Source organism: Heliangelus exortis, chromosome 8, assembly GCF_036169615.1.
Source record: "Heliangelus exortis chromosome 8, bHelExo1.hap1, whole genome shotgun sequence".
NCBI classification, from domain to species: domain Eukaryota; kingdom Metazoa; phylum Chordata; class Aves; order Apodiformes; family Trochilidae; genus Heliangelus; species Heliangelus exortis.
The window spans coordinates 10,624,251-10,648,902 of NC_092429.1; the positions used below are offsets into that span (position 1 = coordinate 10,624,251).

General features: G+C 47.5%; 1 protein-coding gene across 33 annotated transcripts in view; it reads right to left on the reverse strand.

Annotated features, from left to right (window-relative positions):
• Positions 1 to 410: 410 nt before the first annotated feature.
• The window catches only part of ST3GAL3 (ST3 beta-galactoside alpha-2,3-sialyltransferase 3), a 190,386-nt gene continuing 166,144 nt past the window's right edge, over positions 411 to 24,652 (reverse strand). For 27 of the 33 annotated variants that reach the window (XM_071750348.1, XM_071750364.1, XM_071750374.1 and 24 more), the window contains 2 exons: positions 17,498 to 17,644; positions 411 to 4,685 (listed from right to left, as the gene is read on the reverse strand). In XM_071750348.1, the coding sequence (XP_071606449.1) occupies positions 4,596 to 4,685; positions 17,498 to 17,644 (237 nt within the window). In that variant the 3' untranslated portion in view covers positions 411 to 4,595. The remainder of the gene's footprint in view (positions 4,686 to 17,497; positions 17,645 to 24,652) is intronic. The other 6 variants (XM_071750380.1, XM_071750372.1, XM_071750379.1 and 3 more) reach the window with 1 other exon arrangement.

The window sequence follows — 24,652 nt, forward strand, 5'->3', positions numbered from 1 at the left end:
GAAGGTCACTTGGCTGGACACCTGCCTTTCTCAGGGCCGCACCCAGCCTGACTGCTGTTGTGACCCTTGGTGGGAGCCACCCCTCTGGCATGGAGTCCCTGAGAGAGCATGCACAGGCAGCCTGCCCCAGGCAGAACAAACCCCCAGCCCTTTGACCCCCAACATGACATGCGCCCATCCCACCAGCCCCTCTCCCACACCCCTCAGGTCACATGCAAGGAGGAGCGAGTCCTCCCCTATCCCCAGCACCAGGCCAGTGGCATGGGCCTGCTGCAGCTCCCAGCAGCTGCCTCTGGGTGACTGTGCTGGAAGAGTCAGCAGTGAAAACAGGCTGGGGACAGGGAAAGCTGGGGAATCCCTCTGATTCCCCTACAAAAGGCCAAAGGCAGCAGAAGAAAGAGGCCAGCCAAGCTTGTTTGATAGCTTTATTGCTTCTGTGATATGACTGAATTGATGTGACATAAGCCGGCTTGGAAGAGCCTGCAAGACTCTTGCCCTCCCTGCCTAGAGGGGAAATAAAAAAAAATAATCGCAGAAACTAAAACTAATTTTAAAAACTCATTGAGTTCTTGCATCTCAGCTTGGTGCAGTACAATACCAGTGAGTGCACTGGCCTTTGGAGCGAGTCCCTGTGCAGGCTGTGCAAGGAGCCAGTGCCCAGGGGGCTGGGTAGTGGCCCAGGTCACCTATACTGAAGGACACATCTCTAATACTGCGTGTGACACGTGCTTGGACCAATGGCACACACCATGCTGGTGCCGGTGCTGGTGGAGCCCGGCATGGCAGCTGCCAGGCTGCTCCTCCAGTGATCTCTGTTCCCAGCCTGCCCGCCCCTGTTTGATAAAGACAGACAGACAGCCCTGTCTGGACACCTTCCCCCTCTCCCAGCAGTGCCCGCACTGAGGGGTAAAGCCACAGGCCAGGGCAGGGCCTCCCTACTGCTCCCTCCCAGGAAAAGGAAGCCCAGGGATGCTGGGCTGTGGGGTGCCGGGCTGCAGAGAATCCCACTGCTGCCTTGTGCTCCCTGGCTGTGGTGCCTCCACTTGGCACGTGTGAGCTTGAGGCCACAGCACAGCCAACCCTAATGTGGGAAGCTGGTGGAGGGAGCCCTATGCCAGGGTGGCAGGCACGAGGGAGGGCTGTGCCCAACAGATTCACGAGCAGCCAGCGCTCATGGTGTGGTAAATGCGGCAGCAGCTCCCTGGCTGCTGCCCTGGAGCAGTGGGTGCTGCCTGGCCTGCAGCTCCCCAGACCCTGCTGTGGGGGTGGCTCCTCGACCTCCCTGTGCTGCACAGACCCCTCTCCACCCGGGCTCCCTGCCACCCCAGTGGCCTTTCTGCACTGCAGCGCATCAGAGGCACCAGGCAACCCTGCTCTATATTTAGGCTGTGGAGAATTCCCCTGGGCTCTCCCTTCCGAGCTGAAGGTGAGTCACTGGGAGGGAGAGGCCAAGACTCACATCCGTCCCACTGACCCTGCTCTGACCCGTGCACCGCTCACTGGAGCTGGCAGGACTGCTGTGTTTCGGAGGGCGGGAGGTGGCTGCAGGTGCACACAGGGAGGCAGCCAAAGGAACAGTATCCAGGAACTGCACACTCCCAGCACCCAGCCCTGGGATGCTCTGTGGGTGTGCTTGCCCCACCAACATCAAATGGGACAGTAAGTTAGAGGGGAGCCTTTGGCCCCCAAACCCTCCCCCATCTTCTCTTTCCTTCTACTTGCAGGCGGTCAGACCCACTGGTCACCACGGGCCACATGCTCACCTACTCAGTCTGGACTCTTCTGCTTGGATACCTCCACCTGGGTGCAGGGAAAGGCTTGGAGTCACCTCCTTGGTCTGCTGGGACAGCTTCCCATGAAGTCCCATCCCTGACCATGGTGGGAAGCTGGGACACCAGGGAAAGCAGAGCAGATGCCATGCTCCCTCCCTGGATCTGGAGCCAGCAAGCTGGAAGTTTAAAGTGCCCCATAGGTTTGTAGTGCCCAGTAAAATGGACTAAATCTAATTAATGCCATCACAAGCCTCCACACGAGTGCATCCCCCAGGAGGTGGAGAAGAGCCCAGCAAGGACACCAAAGGCTCTTCACCACCCCTCCTCCTCCAGGCTGCAGTCACCCACTCAGCTCACTGTAGCATATGCATAGAGCCCATCATCCCATCCCTGCCCCAGACCTCCTGCAGCAGTTAGTTGAAGACTCAGTTCAAGCACCCAGGCAGAGGGTAAGTGTTCGCCTTACCCAGCCACAACCTTGCCCTGGTCCACCCCAGGCACCCCCACTGTGACTGAGGCAGGTACTCTACAGATGTTGGTCCCAGGTCCAGGCTGACAAACAGGAACCACAAAAGGAGTGCTGCCTAGTAAGAGTTATGGAAATCCAGTCCTCTGGGCTCCTTGAGCAGGAAAACCAAATTGGGGGAGAATATTCAAATCAAGATCTGCCACAGTACATGCCCTAAAATCTGCTGGAAACCTGACAGAGCACCCTAGTGGGAGGCACTGCAAGGGCAGGCATGTACTGGGGGGAGCAGGGACCACCGGGTTGGGAGGCCAGAGGGACAGGGGAAGGGGACATGAAGATGAAAAGGAAGGAAGAGCTTCCCAGTATCTGTCTTCTGCAGCCTGGAAGAGGCAGACTCTTTGAGCTGTTCTCAGACTAGAAGGCAAACAGCAGCCACAACCAGAAGATGGACAGGACTTGCCCCTGAAAAAGCTTGTTGGTTATGGGTGCACCACACAGGAGGGCCTCCTGAGAAACATGTTGCATGCTTAGTCTGTGGGCAGTACCCAGCACCATGTTGTCAGAGTTGCCTTTGCCTGCAGTGTGGCTTCAAATAATTCTGTACAGTTTGCTCATCTGCCCCATGCCTGAGTTATTGCCTGCCCCTCCTGCATGTCCCCTCTGGGGTCTCAGTATCAGAGCAAGAGCTCCTTACAAATCAGAGTGAGCAGAGGCAACCCAGGGGAATGGTGCAAGCCTTGCTCTGAGCATCCCTTGTCTGTGGTAGGGCCATGTTTTCCCTTCAGTGCGGAGCAAGGCAGACAACAATCCTTGGACTATGCAGTGCTGGGAAGATGAGCCCAGCCAGCACCCCTTTGGGATCCTCCCTTCACTGACCCCAGCACTGGCTGGCTTTATGTCAGAGCCTCAGCTTGGGACAGTGCCTGCAGGCACAGTCCAGCCTGAACCAGGCTAGGAGAGCATGGGGAGCCAATTTTCACATGTAAGCATTCCCTTGGCAATCCCCCTCCTGCCCATGCTCTCCAGGTGGATGAAACCACCCCACTGTCCTCACACTTGGCCACATTGCTCTGTTCATTCCAGCTCCACTGAAGTATGGATACAAATCAAATGTGCAAATACTGCATCTTAGGGCCAAAATGGCAAAGGAAGGGATGTGCTCCTGAGAGCAGGAGGAGTAGCAGTGCTAGAGCAGCACACGAGCTTGGAAATGAAGGTAGCAGAGGCCATGACATTTCCCATCAGTCCCCAATCCATGCCAGCAGGCTCCATCATCACTGAGGTCACATTGCTTAAATAGGGAACATGATCAAGCCTTGACCAAAAACCAAACATCTTCAGCAGTCTGCTCTCAAACTGCAAAGTACCAGATTTCTGTGCAAGATCTGACCTCCTTCCCAAGAATAAATTACTGCTCTCCCCCACAAAAATAAAGTGAGATGCTGTCCAGAAACAGTGGCACCAATGTGCTCCAAAGGGGGCCCTGCACAGCAGGCACAAACCAAGAGGCCTGAAAGCCTGAAGCACAAGGCAGGTTCCTCAGCACTGTGACAGGCAGGAAGGTGTGGAGGGTCTGCTGCAAGCAGAGGAAGCCATCAGCTCCCCCCTCCATGTTGGGGTCAGGACAGAGGCAGAGCAGGGCAAATGGCTATGGAAAACACAGCCAAATAAGTGGCTGCTGCTGCTGCCTCTATGTGGGAAGCAAGGAAAAGTGCAGAAAAACAAACCCATGCTCATCTCTATCCAGAAGCTCCAAGTGGAGAACGAGGGAAAGACCCTATTCTCCCTCTGAATTACAGCAGCACTAATGATGCCGATGTTCTAGACGGATTTGTTTTCCTGGGGAAATGTCTCAGGCCAATGACAATGCAGATGGAGCACGGAGAGGCCAGGCTTTTCGCAGGGCTGTGCACAAGCAGACTTCGCCTTGCACCCTGGTATTTTGAGTATGATTCCAGCAGAGTTTCTTTTAAAAAATAATACTTTATACATTCAGGCACTGCTGCCTCGGGGCAGCATCACCTCCCATTTGGCACAAATCGTTTTATTCACAAACCTTTCTTCTCTCTCCTGAGTCTTTCCTGTTTAATTCAGGACATAGAAGATCCGTCTGCGATGAAGAGTTCAAGAATGGCCCACTCAGCCTCTTGCCCATCTCCTGCCAGCTCTAGGCCTGGAGGCAGCAGATACAACCCTCGTGCAGATTGGCAAGGAGAGAGGGTCTTCCCAGAGCACCTGGGCATCTCTGTGTGTCTTCAGTGAGGTGGGATTCTTGCGGGGCAGCTGTCATGCCTGCTCCCAGAGCTGCAGCGTGCATCTTCATCTCCTCCCTTGGAGGCAGTGGCTGCAGCCACTCAGATCCCACTGGTAAGGTCAGTGATGACTCGGGCTTTCACCAGCTTCCGCAGGAATTCTTTCTCCCGCTGGATGTTGTGCGTCCAGGACTGGAAGGAAACGGGAAAGACAGGAGGTCAGCAGCTATCTTAGTCAAGCATGCTCCCATCCCACAGGTTGTGGGAGGCTCTGGCTGGGGCAGGGCAGTGGCTTCTGTCTAGGAGACAGACTCTGCTGCATACTGGAAGAGGCCATACAGACCAAGAGTCTTCTCTGATTTAAAGCCAATACAGTCAGCAGGGTCAGATCCATCCATGTACCTGACATAAGAGCTCTCCCCATGGGCTGCGTGAAGTTTTTTTGGCATAATGAGATCTGGGCAGCCCAGGTGCCTTCACCTTGGGCAGATGTAGCTGGTTACATTGCCCTACCAAGCCACTGCACACAGGAGTCCAGCAGCACAGAATGCATGGTGATGTGCCCAAGAACAGAGCTGGCAGAGAACATGATGGCAGGATATGTTCCTATATACAGCTCCCTGCCAAGGGAGGTCTCTGGGGAATGTATGGAGGCGCATACAGCTGAAAAACCCCACAAACAGACCACCAAAGCCAGCTCTCAACTCCACCAGCTCTATCAAGAGGAAATCACATGCCAAGGGTTACACTAATGCAATGCTAAGGGTGAAACTGCACAACTTCCAGCCAGGCACTGCAGAGCAATGATGCCAGCCCACCCAGATGTGTTCCCTGCAGCAGGCTTAAATGTGTTCATGGTGTCTGACATCACCCCCTGTGCTGGTATTATTAAAGCACTTAATAACAGAAGTAAGTAGTTTGTCCCCTGGGGAGACCAAGGCAGAGCAGGATAAAGCAACTTTTCCCCAAAATCTCCCTACAGGACAAAAAAATTCAGTAAATGAACCCATGTCTCTAGCACAGTGTTCTGGTTAGCAAGTAATTTGAGCTCTAAATATGATCCAGCCCGTAATAAAATCACTCTATAGGATGGTCTCAATCAACAAAGCACCACCCCACGAGCCCTCTGAGGGCACTTTGTCATAGGTAGCTAAATCCAGTTTAACCACTGCAAAAGCATGAGCACCTGCCTGTAAAGCTCTGGTTGCATCCACCACACACACTGTGCATGTGGCTTTCCTGTCATCTGTGGATGTCCTGTCCTGTCCTGTCCAGGATTAGCAGCTCTGAGCCACTACTGCTGACTATATAGCACAGACAAACCTGGTCATGGTGTGAAGCCTGATGCCAAGAAGTACACGGAATTCAAGGTCTCTCTCAAGATCTTCAACGCATTTTGGAAATAGCCCTCTTGCTGCTATGGTGTGTTTACAAGCCTATTCTATCACCTAGGTGCACAGGAATGGCGACAGCTAAAGCTGCTAAGGAAAGGTCAGGCAGGTCTTATTTTGTAACCTGTGTTCAAAGTGAGTCTTTGAGTTCCTCTTCACCCAGTGACACTGTGACCTGAATGCTGCAAAGACTACACCAGCACCAGGAATGAGAGGGCAATACATGGTAAACTGCTGGTGCTCTCTGGAACTCTGAAAATGCAGAAGACTCCATCTCTAAACTGAAAATGTGCTTCTCAGAAACAACTCAGTGCATGGCTTCTGCTAGCATAAAAGCAGAAACTAAAAACTGGCACTGGGATGAAAGCTGGCTTGTGGAAGGAAAAAAGGATGAATTTCAGAAAGCAGCAGTGAGAGTGAGGGCGGTACAGAGCAGAGGGAACAGAGAGAGCAGGGCTACATGTGGCTGTCACTTGCAGCAGGACAGCCAGGATCCTCCAACATGCTGGGAACAGTCCCACACGTGGCATGCCAGCTGGGGGTCCTGGGCTTGGCCCCTGCCACGCAGCAGTGTCCCTTCTGACAACACAGCTCCTTGCTAGGAACACACAGCACCGGCAGAGGCAGCCAAGTGTGTCTGTGTGCTCCTGCCAACAGGAGCAGCTGCTGCTGCACAGGGGCCGCGCTGCAACACCAGGGCTCAATACGTTCACTTACACTGGCATTGCTCAAAGCCTACCTGGAGCTCCAAGGGGACTGATGTGCCTGAAACATCAGAGCATGAGCTGATGCCTCCTTCACGTATTTCAGCCTCATCAAATACGTGTGAGAAGCCAACTGGTTTCACCCAGTACAACCTGCTTGCATCCCTTGGTATAGATGGTCACTGGGGTAGCAGCCACTTCCAGGCAAACTCAGACCACCTAAAGCCTCACTGCTAGCCACACCCAAGAGCCTTATCTGATGGCAAAGGGAAATCTGCTTCATGAGGTGTAAGTGGAGCAGGAATTTAAGTACAGAAGGTGGGCAGTAAAATTTTGGTCAGTAGAACTGCAGCCTTTTACATTAAAGCTCCAGGACTGATTCCAAGGCTCCCGGCAAGGCCAGTAATCCTCTGGCTGTTTAGCATTCAGGCTGCTCTACACCCTGGGCACTGCCACAATTCAGCCTCCCATTTAATTCACAGATCTTAGTGGTGCTTGTGGCATCACTCTTGAATGTTTTGTGGTTGAATGTAAGACCACAGAGGAACAGGACTTCCCAGTGAGGACAATTCTTCATCTCTCCCCACAAAGAGCACCAGCAGAGTGCTGGCTCAGCACGGTGCTGCTCCCCCCACACCCAACAGCAACACAGGCAGGAGGGATGAGGCATGTCTTCAACACCAGCTCCAGTTACTGATTACAGGAGAGGGACTCACCCCACTGACAGACAGAGCTAATCAGGCAAAGGAAGCTGCATTCCCACCCCAGCAGCCCCAGTGGGAAGAAAAGCTGGAGCAGATTTCTCCAAGCTGCCAGAAAGAGGCAGGCACCTCGCTCCCCTTACCCTGACAGGGGAAAGGCAATGAAACACTATATATACAGCCTAAATAGCACCCTGAGTAGCACAGCAGCTGGCAGAGCTTAGATGAGGAGAATAATTTAGTTTAGGAAAAACCCTTAAGATCACTGAATCCAAACGTTTGTTTCCACTGGTGCAAACAAATGGGCTGCTTGTCCTGTAATGAACTTCTGGGAGCTCCACCAGGAACACCCCAGGAGGCTCCAAAGCCCTTCTTGCTCTTAGGGGATCAGGCTGGGATTTTCTTTGCTTCAGGTCCCTCTGTGATTAGTAGATGTTTGTTCTTTTCAGTGGAGAGAGAAACAGCAGGAGGAGAGTCGCTCTGCAAACAGATGCACTGTTTGTTATGTCCATCCCAAAGAGGTGGCAGTGGCTCTGATGTGTGATCATTTGGTCACAGTTATTAGATCAAAATTTATCATCAGTTAAAGCCACCTCTCAGGACTATGCAAATGCAGCAGCCCCAAACCACTTGTCCTTTTTTTCTTGAGAATTCCATGAGGAAACACAAAACATCCTCTGTCCCTTCAGGAGAAGCCAAGTAAAATATTTTAAGACCAAGAAAATGTTTCAAAGACCAACCCAGGAGGAAGGTAAGCTTCCCATCTGTAATCAATTATAATCAGGGAATGCCTCAGCTTCAGAGCATATCAGTCTTATCAAGTATATTGCAATATCTTAAAATACAGTAAGATTAAATCAGAGAGAATGAAGTCAATGAGGAATGCATTCAAGAAAAACAGCAAGTTGTAAAGAAGAAGGTTTCCCTGTTCTGTTACATCCTCTGTATTTCTGTAAATCAGTAGCATTTCTCCCTGAAAACCTGCACAGAAACCACAGCAGCAGCAAGAAATGCCACTTCACTGGTAACAGTTTCTATCTTCACTAGTGCTAATTTAACTCTGTTAACCTGCACTGCCTTGTCTCTAAAATCTCCTGGGACACCACCTGCATCCCTTGGGAGACACACATAGTGACACAAAAGGGAGGGCTGGACACCCTCATCTTTTCATGTTCAGGAAAGATTTATTCACAGGTCGTTTAAGACCAGTCATTCTTATATCAACTTGAGACTTTAAAGAGCTTTTCTAGCTCCTGCTTATTCTTAATCCATAGATCAATTGTATCTCTTCTAAGCCTTCATTTTACCAAGGTAAACAAGCCATGTTCATCTCTTCTATGAAAACTGGGAAATCTCCGTGTCATAGCTTTCTCTGTCCCTGTTTACTCCAAATTTACTTCTCGGGAAGCAGTAAAAAGGCTCACCAATGCCTCATGCAGAGGCAATTCTCTACCTCTACATGAAGTCCCTTCCCCAGGTCTTGACAAAACTGTTATTTGTCAAGATACAAACAAAGGCAGCAAGGCACTCTGAATTATCCTGTGTTTTATTTATACCTATCTAAACATTCTCCCCCTCTGCCATTGACAAATAATGCTTTCCCAGCTTAGTGTCAAAATTTCTGTTACTGTCGCAAACAGCATGACCTTCCATTCATACTCTTTGGTTTCATGCCAACCAGTTCACTCCTGCTCTCAAGGTGCTCGCGGTCTTCCTGGATGGTATTTTCATCCTCTTTTGTATAGACCACACCTGGTTTTGTATCATCACAAATTCCACTTGCACACCATTGCCTTCTGTGCCAAAAAATCATTAAAGCAAACACCAAACACGACCTCCTGCAGGGGAACTCCCTGCAGTTCATTCAGTGCTGCTCTTTGTGTTCTTTAGAGACACTGTTCACATACAGGTGTTCCATCAAACCGTAGCTTCTGAAGCTTAACTAATAATATCTCACACAACATAGTATTGCATGCTTAACTGAACTTCAGACAGACTGAGCTACTTAATACACTTCCTCTGTCCCCAGAATGAATTTATTTTTAATCAACTAAAGATATTAAATTAGTTTTTGTAACCTGCCTTTGTCAAGTCCATATTGTGTTTACTTTTAGGATCTAATTATTCTTCCATTTAAACTTTGCTCTGAACTTCTGAGTGGTACCTCTGAGGTCAGATTAAGAGGTCTGGATTTGACAGGATTATTTTCCTTGCCTTGCTCCCATCCCCCCCAAAAAAAAGAAAGGAAAAAGAAGTATTATGCCCACTACAATCTAATCCTGTGGAGCCACGTGTAACCTGATAGATTTATTGAGGACCTTTTCCTCTGGACTTGCAGCTTAATTGGTTCAACAGCGCAGTGGCTTGGAACCGAGATCTCTCAGGCTCTCACACACAGTGCATTAGCTTCAACAGCTTTGGCTTTCACTGCTGACCCAGTTATTTTCTATTTCTTTGAACTTACCATAAGCCACTATTTGCCTCACATTCATCATATCATCCTTATGGAGATAATACATTCATTCATGTGCTTCCCACTCTGGCTCTTTAATCCTTACACTTTCTCCTTTCTCCAGCTCCCTGGACACTGCAGCCCTTTCCTTGTTTCCATACCATTTGTTTGGCACTGGGACTGTGCAGTGCTTGTTTTATTTTCCTTTGCAAAATCCAATTTAACTTGACTTTTGCCAATTTACACTTTATTTCTGTCCTTTATAGCCATCAGGAATGAAGTGTCTGATGATGCTCTCCCCCACTCCTCCGTTCCTTCTAACACCACTCTGAAGCAGTTATTTATGAAGTTATGTCTACAAACTTTTTTTTCTGCCAGATCCCCCCTTGCTGAAAATGTGAACAGCAGATAATTTTTGCACTTTTTGCAAAAAAGTTTTGAAGTCTACAGTGAGTCCACAAGCTCTTCAGTGCATCTTCTTTTGGTAACTCAATTTCCTAGGCTAGGCCTAAATGAAGAGAGGTCAGAATCTGCACACACATGCCAGTTCTGCTGAGCACTCTGACAGCACTGCTGAGTTCCACTCTGAAGCTTAGGTACAGCCCTGCTTATCAAGTTCCCTCCTTTTGGAAGCAAAATCTGAGTTGTAACATCCCTTCTGTTGCCTTTCCATTTAATTTAACTGTGAAGACACTCAATCACAGGCTATTTCCTAAACAGTCCCTCTGCAAGGTCTTCATGCCTGCTTAAATCAGCTCTGAAAGTCCATCAGCTCTTCTTGTGCCCTCACAACTGCTGAGAAGAGTTGTGCTATCTACAGCATTGGGGAATACCTGGGCTCTCCCCTTGACAGTAATGCTCACTCCTACTGGACATCCATGGCAGTGTGATTTCTGGTAGTACCTTGCACCCCAACAGAGGTCTTTGTTCAGTAACGGGGCCAGCAGCTGGGCTCTAGCACCCCCTTACTGTCTTTTTCTACAGAGATCTTGTCCAAACCCTGATTTGACTTTTGTCCAACCTACACCTTTACCTTCCTTGTTGTTATTAGCGCATAGTGACCCCCCACGTGTTACAGTACTTCTGTCCTACTGAACAAGACAATACCTGGACTCTGGTTATGACTGCTATTCCATCATCCTTTCCAAATTTCTATCACACAGACACACAATCCTTATGCACAGGAAAAGCATGTGAGGCCTTCTTACAGCCAAAACGCTGTCAAACAGGTGGCTTTTAAACAAAGACAAAAAATGTATAAACCTCATCAGTCATCACCGCCGGCCCCAAGAAAAAGCACTGCCCTTTCAGAGGTCCCCTTGCCCCAGCCCCTAACCTCCCCCTCCAAAGCTGACCTCCATTTCATTCTGCACCATTCCTTGTACTCCAATCTCAATTCATCAGCCAGGCTCGAATAGCTGTGTTTTCAGTCTATAAATCACTGGGCTAGACATCTGCCTGGCTTTCAAAGGAGTTTTGTTCTTCTTGTTGGCTACCGCAAACTTTAAGGTACTTGGGGGCCTGCAGCAGCCCAACCACCCCCTCCCAAGCAACTTGCGTTGATTTAAAATGCAAAGAACGGCTTCACAGAGAGAGTCCAGATGATGATAAAGCACTATTGTTTGTGCCTTACGGGCCGAGACTCCAAACTTGATGTTTGTGGATTATTCCGAGAGGTAGCTGCTGGCGGGGAGAGACAGAGACAAAGCTGTGTGTCACTGTGTGCTGCAGGCCACCTCCCCTGGCCCTTGTGACAGGCCTTACACAGGCTGAATAAGAAATGTTACAAGATGGTTTCCTCCAGCATCCCACAAAGACCTGCTGGGGAAGTGGAGCCGATGATCAGAAAGAAGCCATCAAATGCAGCTGTGCCACCTCCCCCTCAGGTCAGGCAGTCACTCAAGTGCTGGGCACAGCTGTATCACAGGAGCTGACACCTCCAACAAGGTCGGCGCCAGCGCCTGATATGCTTCTGCAGTGAAAAGGAGACCACTCAGCAGCTCCTCCGTGTGACACAAATGCCACAGATGGGCTGCGGATAGACAAGGTGGCTTTTAGCTTCATATACTCCACTTTTATGAACCGCAAGTGCATGGGGGAGACTGCAGCCAGATGCTAGGAAGACAGCTCAAGCTCCCTGTGTGGCATCCAAAGTGACTCCCTGGTCCCATTCCTGCACCTGAAAGAAATGACCAGGAGACTGAAGCTCATCTCTGGACCATAAGGCCAGGGAAGGCAAAGCAGGCAGAGGGATACTGGGAGCCAGTCTTGTGCCTCGTTCCTGTGATTTGACACAGCTCTCTCAGTTGCATTAACTCCTCGAGGATACGTTTTTATTATTCCAAACGCTGTCACTTTCCCATCCTGAAATAATTTCTACCTGAAACACTATCCTGTTTTGTCATTAGCAATGAAGGTCTACTGTAATCCTTTTAGTTTAGGCAGGTTCATTCATCTTTTTATCCAGAAAAACCTTCACTCTATTTTTAAATTATTCACTTTTTCCTCACCTCCATTTCCATTATTCCTTTGCCATGTTTCCAGATCTGACACTTCTACATTAATAGAAGTCAGTGAGCTGTAATAAAAATACATTTTCATAGAGTGCTTGGGCAGGAAGTGTTACAGGACCTGAGCAAGAAATAAAAATACAATAAACTGTATCAAAATTAGGCTCCGATGAACTTATTGCCACAAAACCAGAAACAAGTGAGCAGATACCTTGGCAAGGGCTCAGTCATTTTCTGTACAGCATCTATGGAAACAGCCAAGGATTGAAAGCTGTTGTAAAGTCATTTGGAATAGGGAAAATAGTAATTGAAGGGTGATGACACACTTGGGCATTCTGCGTTTTTAAAGTTAAAACAAAGACACAGGATCAGAGCTGAAAAATCACCTGTGAGAGAACATATCAGCAGTCTCCCCATAGCAGACCAGAGAACAGCAGGTTGTCCTCATACCAGTCATAAAAGCCCTGCTGAAGTGCAGGCCAGAGACTCTGCATCCCCAGCCATGACAGGGAGAAGATGAGAGAGAGGAAGGGAGAAGGGAAGAGGAACTGGGCAGGGAAGCTGGGACTGAGGGTCAGCTTTGCACTGGAAGCACTGATCTTCCATCTTACAGCCTGGAACTGAAAGCAACACCTCAGTGTGCTTCTAGCTCTCCAGAGTATACTTGGGAACAGAAAAGGGTCATGGACTATATCTAAGGAAAAAACACACACATTTTCAGGAACTGGCCTAACTTCAGCTTTTCTTTTAAACTGTCTTAACAGTTTCAGTTTTATCAGCTATGGTCTGTATTAAATACAGCCCTCAAAAGGGAAGTATCTGGACATTTTCCACATGGAGACAGCAGCAATAAAAGAGCAAGTTCATAGGAAATCAAAGAATAACCTACAATCATCATTACAATCCTGTAAGAAAGACAGATTTCTAGTAGCACCTGGTGTAATGGGACAAGAAATAATGGTTCTAAACTAAAAGAGGGTAGCTTCAGATTGAATATAAGGAAGGAACTTTTTTACGGTGAGGGTGGTGAAACACTGGCACAGTGTTTCATCTACAGTGGTAAATGTCCCATCCCTGGAAACATTCAAAACATTCAGGCAGGGCTCTGAGCAACTTGATCAAGTTGAAGATGCCCCTGCTCACTGCTGGGGCATTGGACCAGATGACCTTTACAGGTCCCTTCCAACCCAAACTATTTTGTGATTTCCCACCAGGTCAGTCTGGACATATCCTGCTTGAATTACACATAGCTACCCAGGAGAGAGGGTAAGGAAGCCACCCAGGACTAAACTGAAGAAGTGCACTCTCTTGAACATTCACAAGCACAGGAGAACACATACATGCTTTGCAGCCATACTACTGATCAGAGTGCCAAGACCACATGCTTCTCCTTGACTGGTAGCACCAATGAAGCTCCAAAGAACCTGTCTCGCCACAGAACCTTTTCCTCTGGAGCAGGAAATGCCTGATAAACCATAGGGAGTTGAAGATGCTGGAAGAGGCAGTGGAGGCAGCTGCCTACTGTGGTAGCAATAGCAGCACAGTTGTGGACCTTGAGGGTTTTTACCCCTGAGGGGAAAGGAAAGACTAATCAAAACTATACACTGCAGCTGCCTGTTTCTCCTAGTGGAAATTAAGCAGTCAGTCCCAGAGAGCAACAGGAAAAATCACATTCATTTCCACAGAGATCTTATCACCTCTGTCTTGGCATGGGAGAGGCATCTCCGCCCAGCTGTGAGCAAGTGCGTGCATTTTGCTGTCTTTTTTTATGTAATCAGAACAAATTCCTCAGAGATGAGTCACCAGGTTTCAAGGGTGTCCAGAGAGATGTCAAGCAGCCCTCAAGTATAAATCAGCAACACACCTTGCTGAGAGGATTCATGCTCTCTGCAGCAAACCCATTCCCCCTGCAGACACCAGGCAAAGGAAGGAGCTTGATGGATGTTCCCAGGAGCCACGCACATACGTGTGGCACCTCCAGACCCAGGATGCTGCTGGTATTTACATTTCCTCTGTAAAGGCAGTGATGGTTTCACGGTGGAGTTGGGGTGCTTCCCTGGAACTGCTCTCCAGGCTTAAACACTAAAGAGGAGCCTGGCAGTCACTGAAAAGAGTTAAACTTCAGAAGTAGAGGGTCTGCCCCACCAAAGCCTGGTCAAATTGCAAGGGTTCCTGCCTGGGATGCAGTTATGGTGGAACAGCTGCATCCCATGGTGACTGTGTCAGTGCTACGATGCTGCTATGTTAAGCAAACCTGTTCCACTCCCCTGCCCAGGAATGCGTATGGGACAAAGATGATAGTTGCATAATTTCAAGGCACAGCCTGCTTTAGTGGCTCCTTTAGAGGCTGAGATGTAGAGGAGAACCAGAAGAATTTTATCTGGACACAATCCCAGCAATCCAAAGTAACACTGAGGAAAATGCTGTTGGTACTCTTGAGCCTTTGGGTGTCAGAGCAGATGGATCAGGCACCTGGGTCCTTGATTGGCTCTGGGTCAGTCTTCTTTCACCAATACAAAAGGTAAGGTTTGCCTCTTGATTTGGAAACCACATGGAGATCTCTTTTCAAGCAAGGTATGCAGGCTGCTTTCAGTCTAGAATGGGGCAAATCTCCATTTGTGTGTTCTTTGACAACTGCAGAAAACACAACCCAACTACTATGCCCTTCACCTTTCAACTTCACCCTCAGATGACTAACAATTACCAGCTACCATTAATATTAAATGAGAGAAAAAGAAATGCAATCCTCTCTCTGCTCTTCACATGCCACAATATCACAAACAATTTGTCATATTGGGAGGGGCATAGCCAGGAGGATCATTAATTATTGATACTTGGGAACAGATGGCTTTTCTTGTACCAGGGCAGCGAAACATAAGAGGAGCCTGTGGGTGAGGATGTGAGGATTAGATGGGCAGACACATATCAGATAACCAGCCTTCAAGTGGAACAGGAACCTTCCTCCTAGAACCAGCTCTGCTGGCCTGCAGAGCTCTCATCAACAGCCCCAGTTGAAGAAACAAATCCACTGACATCTGAATTAGTGAGGTTTCAGCAGAACCTTTCAACGCTCCCTCACCTCTGTACAGAACATCCTGGACATGATGACTGAGAGCTTCCAGACAGCAGAGGCCTGTCAAATCAGGCACTGACTAGTATCTCTAGGAGACCCATCTCATATGTTCATTTCCATCTACTGCCCTGAGTCATAAAAGGTTTATTATTGAGACGACAAATAGTGTTAAGAATGACTCCCTACTGGCTTCTACGTAGCACTTTATGGTACTTGTCTCCAGAAACAAAGATCCAAGTGATCTGGACCAGCATCTTCAACCAGAGATTCTGTCATCCAACTCTTTTTGCCAACTTTTTCCATTGATCCCTGACGAAGAGCAAGAAGACTTCATTCTTTTCCGCTCCATTGTAGGTGTCCTTGACATCAGAGACACCTACCAGGCTGCAAAACAGACTTGGCATAGAACAGTCACTGTGAATGTCCCCACGTCTAAGAATGGACCATGGGACTGACCTCCTTATGAGACAGGAGGAACAACTGGGCAATAGTGATATTCTACCAAAGGCAGCTGATTCACCAGAGTGGACACAGTAGGATGAGAGACAAAAGCTTTTCCCAAAACTTTAATGAAGAGCTGTCCCTGCCTCTGGAGCCTGGCATCTGCATCTGTTTTCACTCTAGTCTAGTCACATCTCTGCTGAAGACAAATGAACCAGCTGTACTGACTCAGACCTGGGCAGTGACCCCAGCCCTAGGCAGTGGTTACAAGCAGGTGCCCAGGAAAGAGCCAGAACCAGGCAAGCTGATATGATACAAGAACGATACACCTCAGCTATTTCCTGATGGGGAATTTCACAAGCCAGACACCTCTGTACCTACTGACTCAATTCAGTTCTACCCTCTCCATATATCACTTAAATGCACTCACTTTCCCAGCCAGGACAGATTAAACCCAAGGTTAGTTATTCCATTAGGCAGGGCAGACTTTCTTGCTACCTCCACAAGCCCAGATGGTACCTCAGGACCACATTGTCCAGTCTCTTGACACACTGGGGACCTCCTCTCAGTCTTTTCCCAGATCAGTTTGTTCTCTTGGCCTCTGCTGAGAGGTTGTTACAAAGCCTCATTACTCTGACAACTAGAAACGCCCTTCTGATTTCTCAAGCTGACTAATCACTGATCTCTAGCGCCTCTGTCCGCCTAGGGTCATGCAGCCTGTGAGAGTCCTAAGACACACACTATCTTGTGATTTGGAAAAACACAACTTCGAGCTTCCATTCTGGCCTGAATCAATGGCAAAGCACTTGAGGTGAACAAATGCTAAGTGCCAGGAGATGGCTACTGTCCATCAAAAATACAGCAAGCATTCTTTCCCTCTGAACAGCACTGCTTTCTAACTGCACCCCTTTCACAACATAGAGTAGGATGAAGAAATTTCCTCTACCTAGGAGTCAGTGAAGAGGGGGAAGCAATCTTAGAAAGACCTGGGCTACATCTGTGCTGGGAAAGATTGATCTCTACCAAAAAACAGCAGCAAACCTTACCCCTGTAGAAGCCATTGACCAGTGTCACAGTTTGCTTTACTTTGGCCCAGGAAGCAAACAGACCTGAAAGAGTATCTTTATACTGCTGTATTGTACCAACAGGAGAGATTTTGTTCCTCAAAAAATGTTGTTCATCTCACTGCATCAGTACCAGCAAATGCTTCTGAGATAGATATGGCTGCTAAGGGCAGTCCCCATAGAGCCATGATGTGTTTACAGTACCTGCTGCTGAACAGTCAGCTGAGAGCTAATGTGCATAGGCTCATCTCACCTCCCCCACATTTCACAGGAGCTGAGGAAGGGATCAACAAGAGCCCTATGGATTACAGAACAATACAATGGATCAAAAAGCTCCAGCAGGCCATGTCTTTTCAACCCCAGGGCAGAACTGTTACCATTCACCCTACTCAAGTTAACATTTACATGACTCTTTTCCCTGCTATTCTGAGAAGAAGGAACCACATTATATACACATTCCAGAGAACTTTTCCCAGCAGAAATAACCATTTTTAACACACATTGCACTTGGGAGAATGTCTAGAATTTTACGGGGAAATGCCGACACGGAGCTGCGTTTTGACCCACACAGGAAAGCTGTTAAATTGACATCACCATCCCAGTCAGGCTCTGGAGTTCAGGAGGTCAGCAGGCTTGGGAAGAAGGTGTGCTTGGCAGGAGCTCCCTACCTCTTTGATGGCAGACATCTTGATGTTCTCATAGTAGTGCAGCGGTGCATTGGGTGAACTCATGTCATAGCCAAACCCAGCTACCGCCACCTCATCACAGTTGTGGAGCGCCATGGTTATTGCTACGCTTCCCAAGGTGGGGATGTTCTGAGAGGAGAGAAAGCAGGAATGGAAGTCATTAGCAGGTTGCCACTTCTACAATCAAAGATTTCCTCTTATTGTCTCTGCTCACAGGAGCACTGCTGCTGCTAAGCAAAAAATGAGGAACAGGGTATTTGGCTATAGCTGCACATCAGTTGTTCAATGCCAGCCTGCGGGATCAATAGCCTCCTAACTTGTAAAAAAAGTCATATGTTAGTCAGCTTCCAGCAAAGCATCTAGCACAACAGCAGCAGCTCTTGATTAAGGCTCTGTAACTCTACCAGGGATTATTGCAAAGCAGAGGGATTAATGCAAATGTCTGGATTCCCCTTCCACAACTTCGCTATCCTGGGAATGAGGCAGCAGACGAGCTGAAGATCAATCACAGTTGATACTTTGGTTTTATGAAATTAAAACAGATGTAGACACTGGCTTAAAATTTTATGCACATCACTATCTTCCAGCTAGGCGAAGAAGGAGTACTTACTCCAAACAGGCCACCACACAGGAGCAGAAGTGAGGAACTTCTCTTTATTTTACTGATGGCAAAAGCAGCTTAATGAGGCCATTGAACAGCTCCAGGAGGTGGAGAGTAGTTCAGGAGCAGTGTGCATTGAGACCCTTTTCTTTGCTCAAGGACAACCCCACAAGCAAAAGACCAGTGGCCTGTGCAAAAGGCCTATGCCCTTCCTAGCCACAATATATTGGGAAGATGATAAGCAGTGGGAAGCCAAGGATGGGTGATAGCACATTGGGCAGGGACACACCAACTGTCCTCCCCTGTCTGCTGATCTTCCATCTGCACCAAAGTTCAGCTTTAGTCCTTCCCATTTAATCTGGTCTCTGCTGAGGCACTGTGACAGTGGTACTGTATGGCTACAGCTCCTCTTGTACATTCAAATGAACATGACTGGTGTGACAGACACGTTTTCAGTGTAAAATGCTGGCTCATAGACTTTTCTACCTCCCCTTTAGACAGATGAATCCAGAGGTAGCTTTACCCCAGAGGCTAGGGAGAGGCTGAGAAATCCACCCACATATCATATCTTCATTTGTAGAGCATCCAACATCGCCATATCAAAAGTACCACAAAATCAGAGGACATGCTCAGACAGTCACCAAGGGTGACAGCCTTTCACTGAGGTGTAGAAACTAACTGCAGGGTTATATTTTGCATTTTAAATGGTTTACACTGAACTGGTGAGCAGTGCTATTACATTTCACCTGATGTTTGTAACAGACTGGGAACACAATGTTTTGAGTTTCTGCCTCTCATTCAAAGAACTGGCTTTTGGCAGCACACTACTTGCTCATTTCTGATTGCCTGACCATGTCCCAGGACCAACATTTTCAAAGCAAAGAATGCCACCCATTGCCCGGCTGCAATGTTCACAACTGGGAGAAAAACCCTTGTGCTATGGAGAGTCCCACTACAATGCATCGGAATGACACAAATCTGAAGACCAAAGTGCAAAAATCGCTTATGTCTAAATTAGTGAAACATTAAACTCACACACATCTGAAATGAAAAGATCTTACTACATCCACCTGTGGCAGCTCTAGATGTTAGGAAAAATGGCAGCAGTTTTCTTCTCATTTGCTTAATTTCAACTGATACGCATAATTTTTATTCTGGTTACTTTACTAAATTGTTCATTCACTGGCAGCCGTAAGATATCAAGGAGGGGTTTTTAAAAAATTGGAAGAAGTTTATTAAGGAACAGTAAGAAAATTCCCCCTGAATTTCAAAACATGCAAGAACATCCTGTCTTTTCAGGCATGGCAGTTCAAATTCAGATGTTCTCAGCTTTATGTTTTACACAGAAGATGACATTTGGATGTCACTAAAATTGCTTCAGCTGGTAAGTGAACTTGTGATAAAATCCTTTCCCTCAGCTGAGGGAGTAGTTACAGTGTCCAAAACATAGTAAGTAAATGGTTACATCCTTGAGAATGTGTGTTGGGAATACAATGGTGTTAACCCACACTTGCACTGTGCCCATTCCCACGGTACAGCTCAAGGGAGACACGGGGTCTTTGCCTGGAGGGAATTTCACTGGCCAAGCCAACATTTAAGAGCTAACTTTCTAACATGAGTATTACAAACCACAGAGAATTATTCATACTACCCAGTCTTATGGGAGGACTGCCAAACCACTAAAACTTTCTTTCAAGCATATTCTTACTTCTGTTTGGAGAATAACAGATTACAGAAGTTCCTTTGGTCACCAAATAACTGTCTGATTTTATTCTATGTAAAATACCTCCAATAGCCATTATGGAAAAAGAGGAGATAATTTTATCTTCTGCTTCTGTTCTTCAAGTAGTCCCTGACATGCCAGTATCTCAGTACTGCCAGCTCCTCTCGCAAAAATTATTAAAATACCAAAGACTTTCTAACCCCTCAGATTATAGTAGATGTATCTGGTTTGGCCCCTACAACTGTAAGAAACTAATATGGTGTCCTTAGCAAATCACATTCAGAAACTGATGATCTGATAGCAGTTTTTAATTAAATTATGCCTTATTTATCTTAGCACGCTCCAACAGTATGGTAGCTACATCCTAGTATGTGTCCCCCCCTTGAAGACAGAGACCTGCAGCCATTCACGCCTTCCATGATGAGATGCAGCATCATGTTCCACTGCTGCAGTTAGAACTCTGTGGGCTATATACTGTAAAAATACAGTAAAAATACAGTAAAAATAATCATCCCTGCTATTCACTGAGGGCAGTAACCATTAGGGCAGCACAGGGGGTGCTTGCAAAGCCGGTCCTTAGTAAATGGTGTGGATAAACCAGCACCAGCTAAGAACAAACTCCGTGTGAGCCCTCACATGCGTCTAGATCAGGTACACATAACTGGGCATTTGCTCCAAACTGCTTATGTTAAAGAAGAAGCAGCCACCAGACACATTAAACAATAACTGGGGAATCAGAGAGACTTGAGAAAAACAGAGGCCAACTTGAACAGAAATTTAAAAGAAGCACAGTTGCTGGTAAACTACATGTCAGTAGTAAGTTGATAGTCAGTGCTTTGGTCTTCAGTTTGTTTGAAGTCACAGGCATATACATTCATTTGCTGTTAAACACTTATTTGGACCTAATGAACCATGTACAACCTTCAGGGCAAGCTGGGGGACATAGCACTCCAAAAGAAGAGAGGCATCATGGACATGGCTGTGCCAAACCTGGCTTGCTATGCCCTGCACAATGCGTCAGTGCTATCTCAGCACACACACCCTTGTGCCGTGCCCCAAAGACATACCAAAGCAACCACCACACCTCGTGCATTGAGTTATGAAAATACAACTCTCTCTCAAACAACTGAGCTGGCCTCTTGTTGTTTTAGGCCATTGCTAAGGGAACTAGCCAAAAATCTCAACATCTCGCTTCAGGAATAATCAAGTGGGGTTGGAATAGCTCAAAGCTGCTCATCTGACCCTCTGTATGCCTGGATATTTCCATACCACCAAGAAATGCTGCATTCAACAAAATAGTTGAAGACTAGCAGCCCAGTGGTGGCCAGTGCCCAGGTGAGCCTTCTGGGACACTGCCCAGTCACATGGAGAGTGGCCAATGCAGGCCAGGCCACGGCATGCACAGCCTCAGGGGGCAGTGATGGGCACTGCATGGGGTGGTCCAACAGCACCGCTGCTCCAGGTGTGGCCATGGTAAGTTTCTGACCTGAGCTGGTGCCCACCAACCGGGGAGAGCTGTGAATGTCAAGACCTCAGGAAGCACTGGCAGTCCTCTACCCCTTCCAAAAGCACTGAACTTGGTTGTGCAAACTCTGAACCTGCTGCTGTGTCTCACAGGTGTCTGTCCCAGCTGGGGCTCCAGGTTCAGCATCCCCTCTCCAGCTCTGGTGAACAACTTCAAGGGCAACCTCCCTGGGTAATGTGATTAGCCTGAACTCAATCTCCAAGGCCAGCGTGGTTGACTAAGCCCAAATATCTGTAATGCTCCTATCTAATATAATACTGCCCAGGGACCAGCCTTTTTCTTGCTCCCATCTGAGAGAATGCAGCAGACCGATGGACGAGCCAGAGATGACACCAAAAAGCTGTCTGACTAACAGAAGCAGCAAATACAGCAGTGGTTCCTTCCAGAGGCCCAGTAAAAACTGGCACGTCTCCCATGTCCCACATACGTGGTGGATCCTAGATGAGAAAAGCATAAAGACAAGAGAGGCAAAGACCTCTGCTCTTGTGCTGCACCAGGAATCACTGCAAGTTCTGTGAGGTGTAAACAATGACAGCCTGCACTACCAGTTTGGGGGACCAGAAATGTGTTTAGCAGTAGAGATAGACAAAGCACAAGTTCTCCTAACTGATCCTACACTGTTTTCTGCTGTGAAGAGAAAGATAAAAGGCTTCCCCTTCAAAACATTGCTGTTTCATCTTCCATTCATCTTCCAATGGAAGCCCCTGAAGAGGCTTTAAAGCCTGACTTCTACATACAGAAGAAACCAGTCAGCAGAAATGAACACCAGCCCACCATTAGACTTAAAGCATCACCTCACAGGCTTGTGCTGGAGATCCAGCACTGGCAACTGAGCCAGGGGACAGTAACTGCTCTTTGCTCAGTGCATGTGGAAAGCTTTTGCTGCTTTTCATTCCATGCCTGGATCATTCCTGTGTCACTGCCTGTTGGACTGGAAGGAAATGACTGCTGTAAATCTGTTTTTAGAAATATCTGACTCCCTTAATATGTTAAATGAATTCCAGTTATTTATGGGATTCTACTTAGCTCAGGGTAAGGCATATTGGATTGTACAGACTATTCCAATTGCTACTTTTTTCATCAAAAGGGTAAATGTTAGTAAAGAATAAATTCCCTAAAACCAATAATGTAACTAGATATTAAAATCGGTTTGACTACTATATTAATTTATTCACTTGAAAACTTACTTACCTAGGAAAAAATACTACATTAGTTTTAGCAGTTACAGACTCAATCACCTAACAGAAATAAAGTAAAAACAAAAGAAATACAGAACAAAACTGTAATAGTCATGACACACTACACACAACACTCACCGTATTTTCTTTTTGTCCATTTATATTTGCAGAACAATCCCAAACCTATGTTTTGCTTCTCTTAGTGGGCAAGTTTGAAAATACAGCAGAAATCAAGAATCCCTTATTTTGAGCAGACAAGTGCCTGGCATTCTGCAGAGTGGTCCCTGTTACAGGAGCCTACAATAAGTAGGGTGCATATCCCCCTCCATGCACAGAATCAGCTGCAATATTTGGGTTCAAGAGAGATAGAAGAGCACCTCCAACACTATTCCTTCACCTCCCCTATGTATTCCTTGCTGTTAGCAGGAGAGAGCCTTCACCATTGGTGATCTGCAGCTGAGCAACAGGGATGGTCCAGGGGCCTGTTGCTGGAGACATGATGAGCTGCCAGCAGGTTTCCTTTCTGCCTTTTAACTGCTGAGCTCCAATACGACTCAGCCCAAATCAGTTATTGTTGACCACATCTAACCTGATGCACAAGTTCTGATTCACTGATCACTGTAGAGCAGATTCCTGTGCAATGCAGGGAGTATTTCTTAAGGACCTAGCAAGGGCAAGCAAGGGCATGACTTTACTACACGCTAGCTGTGTAACATAACCATGTATATGTTTCACCCTATGCTAAATGGGAGTTCACGGCCTACTCTTTCACCAAAAAGTAAACTCCCTCCAGCTACTCTGCATCTATCATGTGCAGAAAAAAGCACACAGTTGGGCATTTAGGGAAAAGCTGCTTATGCATTTAGCTGCTACCCTGTAATGCTTGCCCCACCATATCATGGACTGGTCATGCTGCAGTGGTGATGGATTGAACACTCCCTCCCATAAAGCAGATGTGATGCCTTGCAAACCCAAAGTTTACAGTGACACTAAGTCTCTATGTTGAACAGACTGCAGGTGCAGTGGCCCTTTACCTGTCCCGCTACCTGCCTTAGAAGCATGCAACTGGAAGGATGGGGTGGCAGACTGCACTGCTCCTGCCATCCCTCACTTCTCTTTTGCTCCAGGAAGACCCAGCAGGTCCCAAGGCAGAGTCTTCACAGTGACGGTTCAGCAAGAACAGCCCAGGGGTCAAAGCTTTCTGACACTGGGGCAATCCAGTACTAATGAGAGAAACAGTCATTATGACCAGCTAAGGGAGCTTAAAAGCCACCTAAGGAGCAAAGGGTCACCAGTGACATCTCCAGAAACACTGCCTGCACACTGGCAAAACCATGTAGCAGCAGAGAAGTGCTGGGGCAGGACATGCTAATGCTCCAGCATCAGATGTTAATCCCCATGTGCATGTGGGCTGTCAGCACTCTGCAGAGGTCTTAATCCATGGTTAGCTGCCTGACAAACCCTGAAAACACGTCCTGCACATGCCCCTTCTATACCAAGTTGGTACTGAGGTGGGGTGAAATCCAGAGGAGGATGCTTAATGTCTTTAATGAAGGGTCTACAGATGCAGACATTTTCAGAACACAAACCAAAGGATTACAATTTTAGGCTGCAGAGCTTAATCTCATAAGAAATTAAACCATGAGCAGTTCCATGGATGCACAGCACCAGCAGAGCGAGAGAGAGAAACAAACACCACAGTCTGCCCTGAGGTCCTCAGAGTCTTGACAATTTGTGTCATCTGAAATGTTCTCCAGGACACCTCGCACCATGCTCAGGACTCCCAGAGGGGTCATAAAGCTCCTGCTCAAGTGGTTCTGAGTGCTACTGAGTAGACAGGACTAACCACTACACAGCAAAAAGCACCATAGTTACAACCATCCCCAGTGCTGTATATGCAACAGGCAATGACACCTCTCAACTGATGTTCGTGCTCATCCCCCAGTAAGCTGTCTGCAGTGTAGGGTAGGCTACTGCATGCCTGAATTACCAGCTGCAATACCAGTGATGTCTGATTTCAAGCCCAAAAGACCTGCAAACACAGAACTTCCACTAAACATAAATCCCATACATTTACTTTTGTTTAGTGAAACAGCCAAGCCTCACTCCT